The following is a 15389-nucleotide window of genomic DNA, read 5'->3' on the forward strand; positions in this document are numbered from 1 at the left end:
GGACGGATATGTTGTGATACTTCGAAAAGCAAACATCTCTGGCAATGTTTACAGGAGGAGGCTAGTTGTCAGCAAGTTTAAGGAGCATTGTCGTATTCGCCAATTAAAACTTGAAGTACCCAGCTTGGACGTTTTTAGTGCCAATACGAAATTGTTACTGTGATATAATATGACATCACGTTTCAGTGGTGCTTTGCAATTAACAAATCTAGACGACTATATCACACCGTCCCAGGTTTTCAGCCACGATGATAAAAAATTAATAAAACTTGAATTTACGTTGGCAGATTGCGTGTGGTTTCTTCATAAATTTATCTTATTCTTTACAGGAATGCATTAAGCCTGTGGAGATTAAAAAGACAAATACTGGTACCGGCGCAAAAATTAAAATCCAAGACGATGGAGCATATACACAGATCCAGCAGGTACGAATTGATAGGTTTTCATTTTATCCCATTTCACACTAGAGAAAGCACAGGATAAGTCAGCCCACTCTAATGTATTAATGTTTAGTAGACAGCAAGTAAAACATACCACATTATGTAACATTTATAATTAAGTCATTTTCTAGTATTTCCTTAAAAAAAATCTCAAGCGCTTCCAAATTTTTTTTCGGACATTTACAAATGTCATTACTGCATCTTTTGTTCCATCTCTGACTGACTTTGTTATTAGTTATAAAAAGACTGAGTAATGTTATCAGCAGCTTGAGATAGTAATAATGACATTTAGCTATAAATAGCTGTTTTTGTCATTTTCACTGTTTGGGAACCATTTTAGTGCAGGAATCAGAATACGATGTCTTCAAGAAGGCAGATATTAAAGATATTGGACTGCAGTTATTTGTGTAATCCTAATATATTGGCTCTACTATCCTGTTTTTAATTTTTCTGAAAATACTCCGCTGAATCCACAATTAACTATATCCAACAATAGTTCAGTTAGCTTTTTTTTGGATGGATTTAGTATAGGCCTATTAGAGATCGTCTGATGTGGCAGAATGATATTTAGCAACAATATTGACGTACAGTATCTGTTTCAGGGTTATCAAAACCAATATAATTTTGAAATCATTGGTGAATTAAGCCTGATGTTTCAGGGTGGAGCAGAACAACGACTGCAAAAAGTGGAAATCACCCTGGCAGACTGCTTAGCATGCAGTGGATGTATTACGTCGGCAGAGAGTGTTCTAATATCTCAACAGAGCCATGAAGAGCTGGAACGCATATTCACTGAGAAGAGGGAGCAAGTGGCAGCGGTATGGTGGTATACACAGAATTTAATAGTAGATATATTATATGTGATACTATTGTGTTTATGCAAAAAAGAATTGCATTGAAAAAAAATAAGTTGTCTTTATAGTGCAAGACATATTCCTCGTGAATAGGCTGGTTATCTCATGACAGTTTAGAAACTTAAAACATCTAATACAAAAAAGACTTGAAGATGTACATTTTGTGGATAATTATGACACTTGTTGCTGATAAAGAGGGGATATTGTATAAGTGTTTTCGTTATTATGGTGTGGTATTATTTATTAGGCAGTTTGACTACTGCCTCACAGTATATTTGTTCGCTCATGAAGTTTGACGAAGAAGGTTCTGCTGCTAGGTAGTTCACACAGTAAAGGTGTGGGCCATAAATTGCAGGAAGTGTTGGGGAAAAGGGCACCAGCATCGAGAAGCTTAGTGGAGGGTTGGCTCAGGTGGCTGACAGCATATGGGAGTTATGTAGGGATTTTACGGAGGAGGGTCAGGTAGTGATAGTGGATGGGGCAGGAAATAGTCTTGATCAGGACGGAGAGAAAGATGTAGGTGGTGACCTGTGTAAAGATAGCTACTCAAACTGATGGCACTAATGTGCATTTCATGCAACTGTTTCAGCATCATGATCGGCATCATCTTAATGCAGCTGTTAGGTGCGTTAACATGTGGCTGGAGAAGGCACTGATGGCAGAAGTCATGGGTCACATTGCAGTGGTGCCAGTTGAGTCTATCAATAGATAGGGTTTCACTAGGCATGGCCTGCAACTCAACAGGTGTGGGAAGGGGAGTGACAGTGTAGTGGGGAGTGGTGGGATCAGTCATGCAAAAATTCCTTTAGTAGTTAGTGTTAGAGCTGCACCTTTTTTAGATTGAAGTCAGCTGATAGGTATAACTGCTTGAAGGAAGTCCCTCTAATTAAAGGCTTCATGTTTCCAAATAGAGAAGGAATTAGCATATTCATCAAAATATAAGAGGTGTTAAAGATAAAGTTAGTGAACTCTGAAATTATTGGTATATCGGAGCACCACTTAAATAATTTGACAATTCTGGGGCTTCTTTTACCAGGATACTAATTAGCTGGCTGCTTTTCAAGGAGTTCCTTGCAGAGTGGCCATGTATGAAAAAGGAAAAAATCCATTTTAGTACATAGACGTGGCACAGCGCGGCAGTGAAAAGATATGTGAATATTTTGCAGGGGCAGGGGAATTTAATAAACTAAACTTGTAATGTTTGTTGTTTATAAGTCTCCTAACTCTGACTTCAGAGCATTTCTACTCAAGCCAGAGAGCGTTATTGATTCACTTTATAGGAAGTACCAGAAATTATTTATATGTGGTAACTTCAATATTAATTTGTATATGATGGCGCAAGCAAAAGGATGTTGGTAGAACTCCTAAATTCATATGATCTGATGCAGACTGTGTTTTTCCTAACTAGGATGCAGAGTAACAGTAGCACAGCCATAGACAATACTTTTATTCATTAACTTCATTACTAGATGGCTCAAACAAATGTCACATATAATTACCAACTATGTAGGAAAGTTAATCCAGTGGCAATGAATTTTTTAAACCTCATCAAGAAAGAAGAGTGGCAGGAAGTTTATAGTGCTGATAACAAAGTTGGCAAATATAATGCATTCCTTAACACATTTCCCATGCTTTTTGGGACTTGCTTTACATTAGAAAATTCTAAATGGGGTAATGGCAATGGTGGCTGACTAGTGGGATAAGGATATAATGTAGAACAAAGCTGGAATTATACCAAAATGTTAGAAAAGTCACAATCAAGCAACAGTTGCCCATTACAAACATTATTGTATGGTGCTTAAAAATTTAATTATAAAGGTGGTGTGCAAATTGAATAGGTAATTCACTGGATAAAATTAAAACCATATGGTCAGTGGTGATTGAAGTGTCTGGTCAGCAGCACAAGGTTGACAATATGAAGTCAGTTCGTAGTAAAAATATTTCTGCTGCTGATAAATCAGATATGTGTACAGTATTTAACAATCATTTTCTGATCATTGCTGGTGAATTAGATAAAAATTTAGTTTCTACAGGGAGTCATACAACTCTCTTGGAAAATGCCTTTCCAAGGCTGATGTCTGAAATACTCCTCTGTGATATTGACAAGGGGGAGATTGAGTCACTAATTAAATCACTGAAGACTAAGGACTCTCATGGGTGTGATGGAGTGCCTAGCCGAATATTAAAGTACTGTGCCACAGATGTTAGCCCTTTATCTAGCCATATTTGTGATTTTTCCTTTAGGAATGGTCAATTTCCTAAACAATTAAAGTACTCAGTAGTAAAGCTGCTTTATAAAAAGAGAGAAAGGAATAATGTAAACAATTTTAGACCTGTTTCTGTGCCATCATTGTTTGCTAAAGTTATTGAAAAGGCTGTGTATGTAAGTATAATTGATTTTTTTATATCACACAATTTGCTATCAAATGTGCAGTTTGGCTTTAGAAGTCATTTAACAAGTGAAAATGCTATATTCTGTTTTCTCTGTGAGGTAGTGGATGGGTTAAACAAAATGTTTCAAACACTAGGCATATTTTTTTATTTAACTAAGGCATTTGATTGTGTTGATCACAAACTATTGCTCCAGAAGTTGGACCATACGGAATATAGGGAGTAGCTCACAATTGGTTCACCTCTTATTTTAGCAACAGACAGCAAATGCTCATTATTCACATTGTTGAGAATGGCTTTGATGTAGGGTCTGAATGGGGTACGGTCAAATGGGGGGTTGCCCCGGGGATCAGTGTTGGGGCCACTCCTGTTCCTTATTTATATAAATGACAAGTCCTCTAGTATTATGGGCAACTCTAAAATATTTCTGTTTGTTGATGACACTAGCTTGGTTGTACAGGATGTTGTGTGTAACATTGGCTCGGTTTCAAACAATGCAGTTCATGACCTATGTTCATGGCTTGTAGAAAATAAACTAATGCTAAATCACAGCAAGGCTCAGAGTTTTTACAGTTTCTAAGACAAAATTCAACAAAACCTGACTTTTTAATTTCACAGAAAGGGCATATGATTAGTGAAACTAAACAGTTCAAATTTCTAGATGTTCAGGTAGATAGTAAACTGTCGTGGAAAGCCCACTTTCAGGATCTGTTCAAAGACTTAAGGCTGCCATTTTTACTATTCGAACGGTATCTGAGGTAAGTGATCAATCGACATGGAAATTAGTCTACTTTGCTTATTTTCATTCATTTATGTCATATGGTATTATATTTTGGAGTAACTCTTCCGATTCTAATAGGATATTTTTGGCTCAGAAACAGGCGGTTCGGGCAATACATGGTGTAAGTTCATGAACCTCTTGTTGACCCGTGTTCACTAGTCTGGGTATTTTGACATTGGCCTCTCAATATATATATTATTTACTGTCGTTTCTTGTTAACAATATCTGCTTATTCCCAAGAATAAACAGCTTTCACTAAGTTAATACTTGGCAGAAATCCAACCTGCATTTGGAGTAGTCTTCCTTAACTCTTGTGCAGTAAGATGTGCAGTATACTACTGCATCCATTTTCAATAAGCTACCACAAGAATTCAAATATCTTAGCAGTAATCCACACACTTTATAATCGAAACTGAAGTTTCCTCGTTGGTCACTGTTATTCTGTTGAGGAGTTCCTTGAAAAATTAGGCTGATTCTTATGTTATATTGCCAACGGCCTTGCTGCAGTGGTAACACTGGTTCCCATCAGATCACCGAAGTTAAGCACTGTCGGGCTGGGCTAGCACTTGGACCATCCAGTCTGCCGAGCGCTGTTGGCAAGCGGGGTGCACTCAGCCCTAGTGAGGCAAACTGAGGAGCTACTTGATTGAGAAGTAATGGCTCCAGTCTTGGAAATGGACTTACGGCCGGGAGACAGTATGCTGACCACATGCCTTTCCATATCCGCATCCAGTGACGCCTGTGGGCTGAGGATGACACAGCGGCCAGTCTGTACCTTTTGGCCTTCGTGGCCTGTGTGGGAGGAGACAGTTATGTTATATTGTTGACAGAGTTTACTGAAACCTATGGCTTGACTTTTTTCGGGTTCATAAACATTTTACTTTTATCTTTCATTACTTTTATGTTGTAATTTCATGTACGGACACATTCCATGATCTTGGAGATTTGCTCCTCAATTTAATTCTATGGAACTTGACTTATAAATAAATTTCAAAAATCCACTTCAATTCAAAAGGAATAATAATGTGCATAATTCCAATACCAGAAGAAAAAAAAATAACAGTCATTACTCTACATTAACGTTGTATTTAGCATAAAAGGGGGGTGGACTATGCTGCAACCAAAAATATTGATCATCAACATCTGTACTCTGCAGCATTGTCAGCATGTAATCATATTTACAAATTAATTTGTTATTTGAATGTGAAAGGCTCTTTCCACATCTTTTAACATTTGTCACACAAATGATCTATGGAACATGATGAGACTAACTAAATGGCTGTGCACCATTTCTGAAACCATGCACATATGGATGTCCAATAAACAGTGTCATTGAGTCAAATAGTGCCCACAGGTAGCCCAATGTGTCTTAAAAAATTTTATGAATGCGTTTGATGCATTAAAGACTTGTGAAGTTACAATGAATTTGTCACATGCCAATATGCAGCAAGTGGTTTTTAATGGGGAAACTAATACTTCTTGTTACTTGCATGTAACACAAACTGGATTGGAATAGATGTACAAAGTATATAAAAAAAGAATTGTTACACATTCATTGCTCACTGTCACTTTCCAACCTAAATTACTAAATTAAGCCTAAGGATACACTACAGAGCAACGTCATTTTACAAAAGTGGCTCTTTTGTTGTCTTCAACAACTCGGAGCCAGAGTATCTCCTTGCGACCTAATATAGATATTGGGCTACACTAAATTCAGTCCGCCATTGCAACCATGGCTGGAGGAACATAAATAGGTGTAATTGACAGCATGGTATGGTACATCATTCCTCTTGCCAGATTGCCATATTCATTAGAGCTATATTGCTATATTAAAGAACATGTGGTATAAACGTATTACAGACAAAAAATATTGCTGACATCTATACATCTGAAACATAAAACAAAAACTTGCCTGACATAATATACCATCACACACCAAAACATATACGGCTTGCATTGTTTTCTAGTCCTACACAGACAATCCCCCTCCCCTTTTTGTCCTAGTCTCCCTCCTCTGCTTGGAGCTGTATCCTCAACTATCACCCCATCAGATTTTTTAGCCAATGTCGTTATCTTGTGAACCCCTACCCACAGTATGTACTTTTATTTTCTGCTTTTGACAGTCATGTACGGTTCAGAAATGTGCTTGCTGGTAACAAACCATCTCATAGAATGGCTGTAAATGCTGCAAAATATTGTGTGTTTTATCTGGCACTGAGAGATACTTAGGGACTTTCAAAGGAATCCTCGTTTTCATAAAATAGAAGTCTGATAATCTTTATGTTAACATTTCAACTTTGCTGTGTATGTTCCTTTAGTCTCTAGAAATCAATGTCCCTAAAATTTCCATGGAAAACTCCGGTGTCCAATCTTGTGATAATTTAGGGAATATTATTATTGAAATTCATAAGTGATACAGTCGTTCAGTATATCATATATCTACTTTCAAATTCATCAAAGCACATCTGACACTCAGGAAAAGTATTGATTTATGCTTTTATTACATAAATATGCCGTTTGCTCATCAGCATGATAATGAAAATCCGAAATAGAATACCAATATTGTAATGAATGAAGAGAACTACCCAATATATTAGTTGAACTCAATATTATTGCACCTGGGAGTGAGGGTGCTTTGGTTGGCTTATCCTGAGTTTTCATTGTGCTGTTTCATGAGGAGATGCTAAACCACTTGATAGTATATGTACAGCTGTCTTTAAATCATTCACAGTGTGATGTGTTTTCTTTAGTAACCACTGTACTTGTTTACCTTAGCATCACTGCATGTTTCCGATAATGGCTGGGGGGGGAGGGGGGGGGGGGGGGGGGGACCGACATGCAATAATACACAACTGCTGTATCAGTGGACAGAGAAAATATATTTTCTTTTTTCCCTCACATCTAGTAAAGAACATCTGCTTAGATTTTAATTATGCATATTGCCTTTTTAATGTATCTGAACTCTTCATATGTGATAACACTTTAAATTTTAACTATGCAATTTGAGTTTTGGATCTGCTTCTTAATAATAGATTTATTTGGGTGCTACGTCTCAAAGAGTTGAAGATTATGTACCACAAACAACTTGACATTTTTAAGTGTCATAGCAAATGAACTTGGGAAGTTGACAGGTCTGAACTCCTGCAGCTTCACAGGGCTTTTGTTTGGTCATGACTTAACACAGGGTGTATAAAAAAATTATCCCACATTCTTACCAGAGAGAACACTTTACAAGACTAGAAAAAGGCATATAAATATATGTTCAGGCAGTCAACTGACTCACAACATTAACAACGCTAATGCATTGCTCGTAAATAGATGACACGACCTATTTTTGTTTGATTAAATGATTGCCAAACAATCACTAAAAAGTCACAATATTTAAATATTTGGGGGTATATACATAGTGCAATTTAAAATGTAACAACTTTGTAAAACTAACCATAGGAAAGGCAAATAACTGAAATTCACTGAAAGGACTTGTTGTCTATCCTGGGATAAGGTAGCTTACAAAATCATCATTCAACTCATTTTCAAGTATTGGTCCTTACCAGGTGCGACTGTAGCTTAAGTGCCTAAACAAGTCTGTATTTGCAGTGAGAATAATGTCAGATGCAGGGGATATAAATATAGCGTACTTTGCTTTCTTTCATTCTGTTTTGTCATATGGGATCATATTCTGGGGGAAATCATCTAACCGAGAAAAAGTTTTTAGCATGCAAAAGCGTGTAATAAGAATCATTTGTGATGTAAATTCAAGAACATTCTGTAGAAACCTGTTCAAAGTTCTTTGTATTCTAACCACTGCTTCTCAGTATATTTATTCCTTAATGAAATTTGTTGCAAGTAATATATCTCTATTTCCAACTAATAGCTCAATACATATTATTAATACTATAAATAAGAACAATCAACATAAAGACCTAAAATCACGTACCCTGGTCCAAAAAGGGGTTCAATATTTAGGAATACACATTTTCAATAAATTGCCAGCAACCATTAAAAACTTGGTTTCTGATAAAGCACAGTTTAAACAGAGTTTTTTAAAGACTTTTTGATAGGCAATTCTTTCTACTCTATAGATGAATATCTTAACAGAGACTTTAGGCCAGCTTAAGTAAAAATGTCTGTTAGATTTCAGTTTTGACTACACTTGGTCCCAACAGTCAAGATTAGGTATTTTGTGTATGATAAATTTATTAATAGTGCATAACAATGTTTCATTCTGACAGTGTGGTAATTCTGTAAATATTAGCTGTTCCAGTTTACTGTATTGTATTCACCTATTTTGACAATCTCCTGAAAAATGGTCAGGGTAGTAAGTATTATATTCAAATGTTTTATGTTATACTTTCTGACATGTTCCGCGCTCACGAGAATCATCTCATTTTTTGGGTTAGTGGAATGAAAACTAAATTAAATCTAAACTAATCTAGAAGAAACAAAAAAAATCATTTATTTAGTTAGCACACAAGTTTCACAGATGTATTCATTCAGCTTGGATGGGCAGATACTACAAGAGAAGCATAGAACATCACGATGCAGTTTACTATTAAAATCACATGATTATACTTTACTGGTAGTGTCAACCAACATATTGCTTCTTCTCACCGTTATTTCACAAAACGACCGTGAGGGTAAAATTAAAGAGCAGCAGTTGTTCATGCTTTGCAGCTTTTACAACTATAACAGAAAAAAGTGGGGGGATTACAGTAAAGTAGAACCTTAATAATCCATCCCCTACAGGACCGAGACGATGGTCACAAAGCAAAGGAGATGCTTTTAATAGTTTCCACAATGAAACGTTGTCTCAAAATATGGTAAAAACCGAAAGAGATTCTGGCCGTATTAAAGTACACAAGTTGGAAAAAACAGTCAATACCATCACAGTGCGATAGCGATGGAAATGTTATTGATGATGGTACCACTAAAGCTGAGTTACTAAATACAGTTTTCCATAATTCCTTCACAAAAGAAGACGAAGTAAATATTTCAGAATTCAAAACCAGAACAGCTGTTAGCATGACTGACATAAAAGTAGATATCTTAGGTGTTGCAAAACAACTCAGATCACTTAAGAAAGGCAAGTCTTCCAGTCAAGATGGTATACCAGCCAGGTTCCTTTCAGAGTATGCAGACACAATAGTGCCATCTTAGCAATCATATACAACTGCTCACGTGACGAAAGGCCTGTTCCTAAAGACTGGAAAGTAGCACAGGTCACACCAATATTCAAGAAAAGAAGAGTAACCCATTGAATTACAGACCCATTTCACTGACCTCAATTTGCAGTTAGATTTTATAGCATTGTTGTGGCCACATGTAGTAAGCGTTGCTTCACGCAGTGGAGAGTGGCAAAACAGAGGCACACCATCAACCGAGGCATTGCGAATTAGGCAGGCACAGATACCCTTGCGAGAGCAGCAGTCTACCAACAGACTGACACAAGGACACACACAAACCCAGTGCCGAGCGAAGCCTGGAGAGTGCCGAGTAAGAGGAAGTGAGGCCAGCATGCTAAGTTACACTGCAATATACTGCAGGAGTAATAACAAAAAGCTACCACCGAGGGTAAAAAATGTCCTCCTGCCAGATATAAATAGTGGAGCGCTGTCAGCAACAGACAAGCCATTAGGAAGCAGTTCGGGTCTGAGGACGGATGTGGTCAGTGTCCGAATGTTCAATCTTCGTAGGTGATGATTCCGGAAGTCTGTTCCATCTCGCAGGAGTCATCCGTTCGCCGCCAGAAGTCAACTTCAGCTCTGGAGGCCAGCCCGAGTTCAGTTGGCACTATGGCTGACTAACTACAGCGAGAACTTCCCGCAGAACTGGCTGCAGCGCAGTCTTGGTCACAGGTGCCGCCAGGGCTGATACTCGGACTTCATGGCAACTCGGCCCCCCCGGCACTTGGTCCGTCCATGACGGGACTTTGCAGACATCATGACTGATGGCGTCCCAGCCCCCGGTGCAGCAGACAGCGGCAGCTGGCCCCACGGCACATAGTCCGTCCAAGACGGGACCTCGCGGACATCGTGACTCACGGCTTCCCAGCCACCAATGCCTGCTGCACCGGCCGGTGCAGCAGGCATCAGCAGCTGACCTCACAGTGTTGCAGCTCCGTGGGCGTGCCCATACTACGGCACTGAGCGGCGACGAGTTCATCTCAACCACAGGGCATCCTGGCTTCAGCGGAGCACTTGTGACCTGAGGCTCCCGAGTGCGATCAGCGGCAGGCGTTCCACGCATTGTCGGAGAATCTACTTAGCAATAGCCTGGCGGAGGGACCCGCAGGGCTGGGCAGCGACGACGAGGGAGAAATTGTAAAGAAAGTTCAATAAATAATTGTAATACTCCATGCCGTCTCAGTCTTTGGCGCAGCCACTGTGTCTGCAGCTAACAAGTGGTGCAGAAGTCATAATAGCATATACTGTACTTGAACATTATGAATCACCTTGAAGAAAATGACTTATTGATACAGAACCAATAGGGATTCAGAAAATATTGTTCTTGTGCAACACAGCTTGCTCTTTATTGCCATGAAGTAATGAGTGCTGTCGATAAGGGATCTCAGATCGCTTCCATATTCCTAGGTTTCCAGAAGGCTTTTGAGACCGTTCCTCACAAGTGACTATTAATCAAATTAGTGATGTAAATAAAATAGAAAGAAACTTCCACATGGGAAAAATATATTAAAAACAAAGATTCCAAGACTTACCAAGCGGGAAAGTGCCGGTAGACAGGCACAATAAAATAACACACAAACACACACACAAAATTTCTAGCTTTCAAAACCAACATTTGCTTCTTCAGGAAAGAGGGAAGGAGAGGGAAAGACGAAAGGATGTGGGTTTTAAGGGAGAAGATAAGGAGTCATTCCAATCCCGGGAGCGGAAAGACTTACCTTAAGGAGGAAAAACGATAGGTATATACTCGCGCGCGCGTGCACACACACACACACACACACACACACACACACACACACACACACACACACACACACACACACACACACACACACTGCTATATATCTGTATGTCTGCTTGTGTGTGTGTGTGTGTGTGTGTGTGTGTGTGTGTGTGTGTGTGTGTGTGTGTGTGTGTGTGGGCGCGCGCGCGCGCTATCGTTTTTTCCCCCTAAGGTAAGTCTTTCCGCTCCCGGGATTGGAATGACTCCTTACCCTCTCCCTTAAAACCGACATCCTTTCGTCTTTCCCTCTCCTTCCCTCTTTCCTGAAGAAGCAATCGTTGGTTGCGAAAGCTAGAAATTTTGTGTGTGTGTTTGTGTGTTATTTTATTGTGCCTGTCTACCGGCGCTTTCCCGCTTGGTAAGTCTTGGAATCTTTGTTTTTAATATATTAATCAAATTGCATGTATATGGAGTATCATCTGAATTGTGTGACTGGATTCATGATGTCCTCTCAGAGAGGTCACAGTTCGTAGTGATAGATGGTAAAACATCGAGTAGAACAGAAGCGATATCTGGTGTTCCGCAAGGTAGTGTCATAGGCCCTCTGCTGTTCCTGATTTATGTAAATGATCTAGGTGATAATCTGAGCAGTCCCCTTAGATTTTTTGCAGGTGATGCTGTAATTTACCGTCTAGTAAAATCATCAGATGATAAATTACAAATACAAAATGATCTAGAGAGAATTTCTGTATGGTGCGAAAAGTGGAAATTGGCACTAAACAAAGAAAAGTGCGAGGTCATCCACATAGGTACTAAAAGAAATCCGATAAATTTAGAGTACACGATAAATTGCACAAATCTAAGGGCTGCAATTCGACTAAATACATAGGAATTACAATTACGAGCAACATAAATTGGAAAGACCACATAGATAATATTGTGGGGAAGGCGAAACAAAGACTGCCCTTTGTTGGCAAATCACTTAGAAGATTCGACAAACCACTAAAGAGACATCCTACATTACACTTGTCCGTCCTCTGCTGGAATATTGCTGCACGGTATGGGATCCTTACCAGGTAGGATTGATGGAAAAGAAAAAGTGCAAAGAAGGGCAGCTCGTTTCGTGTTATCATGCAATAGGGGTGAGAGTGTCACTGATATGATACGCGAGTTGGGGTGGCAGTCATTGAAACAAAGGCGGTTTTCTTTGTGGTGGGATCAATTTACGAGATTTCAATCACCATCTTTCTCTTTCTAATGGAAAAATATTTTGTTGACACCCACCTACGTAGGGAGAAATGATAATCATAATAAAATAAGAGAAATCAGAGCTCGAACAGAAAGATTTAGGTGTTCCTTTTTCCTACTCGCTGTTCGTGAGTGGAGTAGTAGAGAAGTAGTATGAAAATGGTTCGATGAACCCTCTGCAAGGCACTTAAGTGTGAATTGCAGAGTAACCATGTAGATATAGATGTAGAGGAGGTCAGATTATCAGAGGAACACTTACATTGGCCCATAACATCACGATAGAGTAAGCCCAACTTTAATTTTCAGTTGGAAATAGTGTCTGAAATACTGTTTCCGTGTTAAAATTCTAACAAAATTATAAGAAATTGTGCACACACTCACACACACACACACACACACACACACACACACACACACACACACACACACACACACACACACACACACACAAAAAAAAAATCATACACGAAATTGTAATGTATAAAGCACCAGAGATGCGATCATAGGGCTAAGAGAGAAGTCGGACAATCAGAGGTCAGATTACTGAGGTTCCACTGTAGAACAAAAATCACCCACCACCACACATGCTAAGGTGCCTTGCGGATGTATGTACCTTATAATTGTTGGCAACATAGTAGTGATAGTGTTGTTTGGTAGAGTTTTTATGGAGAAAACTTTTTTATTTGACACTCCCAAATACCATTTCATAGGATCATATTTATGTAATTACACTTCAACATTCATAACCTCATTCTTCGGTCATTGTTTTATTCTAGAATGAAAGGAAATGCTACGAAGCGATTCAAGCCTGTGACAGCAGGACATGCAGGGTGTATGATGATGGGGGCTGGGACAGTAGGCTGCCCCCTAGTCTGACTGAGGGGTGATCTTTGGAAAACAGTTTTACACTTCACTTATCTGAATCATTCTTTCACTATCTAGGAATTCTTCCACCCTACCCTGCGGACTACCCAGCAACATAAGGAAATGTTGTGGAGGGCAGCTCCCATTGTTCTCACAAACAATGGCACTTCCACACACTCATTAAAAATGTTAATATGTGTCTGTGGAATAGCACAGTAAAATTGATTGTGAAAAATGACTTTGTATTCGTTTTATGAAATTTATATATGCATATGCAGCAAGATCGCTGATAATTTTGCTATTGAGCAGCCTAAAATCAACAATAAAGACAATAACAACAGCCTACTGTGCTGTGCATTTCTTCCAAATATGCCTTTGCAAGTTATAAATATATTATCAAGTGTCATATCTATTGATGATGGAACAGATCCTTGTATGACCACCCGGATTTAAGTTTTCCATGATTTCCTCAAATAATTCCAGACAAATACTGGAATGGTTCCAATTTCCTTCCCCATCCTTGAAACAATCCGAGCTTGTGCCCCATCTCTAATGACCTTGATATCAACGGGAAATCAATCTGTAATTGTCCTTCCTTCCTTTTCATACCAACTGAACATGAAGTTAATTTCATCTGAGTAAATTTCTTGAAAATGGTTAATATACTTTTTAATATTTTTTTTCCAGGGATCAGGTCAAGCCAAATTTATTGTTATTTCCCTCTCAGTTCAGCCAGTTTTGTCTTTGGCTGAAGCTTTCCACATAGACCCAGAAGATGCTGCTCGAAAACTTACTGGTAAGTGAAATGATATTAGCTTCAGATATCATCATCATTTTTCTGCTGCAGCAAACTGGATGCTGTTGTAGATACTTCTTCCACTTTACTTGTCCTTGCTTATTTATCTGACACCAGTTGGCACCTCAAATGTTGAGATCTAATAAGATTAGTTCCAGAGGGACAATAATGGTTCAAATTCCTGTCAGTCCATCTACATTTAGGGTTCTCATGATTTCCTTCAATCGTTTAAGGCAATTGCCAGGGTGAGCCCTTTGGAAGGGACACAGATGATTGCCTTCTCCAATCTGAACATGTGCTCTGTCTTTAATGACCTCTCCATCAATTTGGTGTTAAACATTAATCTTCCTTTTTCTCCTCCCCCACCCCACCCCACCCCACCGCGCCTCTTTTCCCCTTTCAGCATGGGATAGTACTAGCGTTTGAGCGCCCACTGTTTATTTAGTTTAAATACATGCTCTCTCACATACAACCACACAGACAACAAAAGGGTGCTTCTCAGACAGTTGTAACATCTCTGTGACATTACATGTGTGAATTATGTGCTGCAGTTGACAATCAGCTCTTTGTGAGTGGTTGTATTTCCTCATTTTTGTTTATTAGTAGGGGGATATTTGGTGTTTGGTATGAAACTGTTCTATATTAATAAACTTAAAATAAATTTAAAAAAAAGAAACAAGGAGTGATGATGATTTTATATCTTTTACTGAACTTCAGAAAGCAGTCGTTCAGAACTTTCACTTATTACATGTGAATTCCGTGAGTGCCACTGATGAATCATTCTAGCAATAATATAGTGGCATACTGGCTTGAAGAAATTGGATACAACCCCATTTCAGTTGCATTGATACACAATTTTTGGTGCAGTGGTTAATGGTTTTGGGGTGACGCAACCATTCTCAAACCACGCACCTTTTTATTAAGTGTAACTAGTCATACAGGTGGTGCCAAAAGGCATGAATAGCTCCATTGTAGCAACAAGTACTCTAACTGATATTAACCTTTGTGTTTACTGTTGCAACTGACTGACACAACATTAAAAAAAGTCAAATTTCCTCAGTACTGAACAGTTGCAGATTGCCCATCCTGTGGCATCATGCCTCGAATCA

At 38.8% G+C, this 15389-nt stretch overlaps 1 protein-coding gene across 1 annotated transcript in view; it reads left to right on the forward strand.

Annotated features, from left to right (window-relative positions):
* The first annotated feature begins 81 nt into the window (after window positions 1-81).
* Window positions 82-15389, forward strand: part of LOC126282244 (probable cytosolic Fe-S cluster assembly factor CPIJ010948) — a 60109-nt gene continuing 44801 nt past the window's right edge. Inside the window, exons 1-4 of the mRNA XM_049981835.1 lie at window positions 82-235; window positions 330-425; window positions 1100-1258; window positions 14172-14280. Coding sequence (XP_049837792.1) covers window positions 170-235; window positions 330-425; window positions 1100-1258; window positions 14172-14280 — 430 coding nt within the window. The 5' untranslated portion in view covers window positions 82-169. The remainder of the gene's footprint in view (window positions 236-329; window positions 426-1099; window positions 1259-14171; window positions 14281-15389) is intronic.

This window comes from Schistocerca gregaria, chromosome 1, assembly GCF_023897955.1.
Source record: "Schistocerca gregaria isolate iqSchGreg1 chromosome 1, iqSchGreg1.2, whole genome shotgun sequence".
Taxonomy (NCBI): Eukaryota; Metazoa; Arthropoda; class Insecta; order Orthoptera; family Acrididae; genus Schistocerca; species Schistocerca gregaria.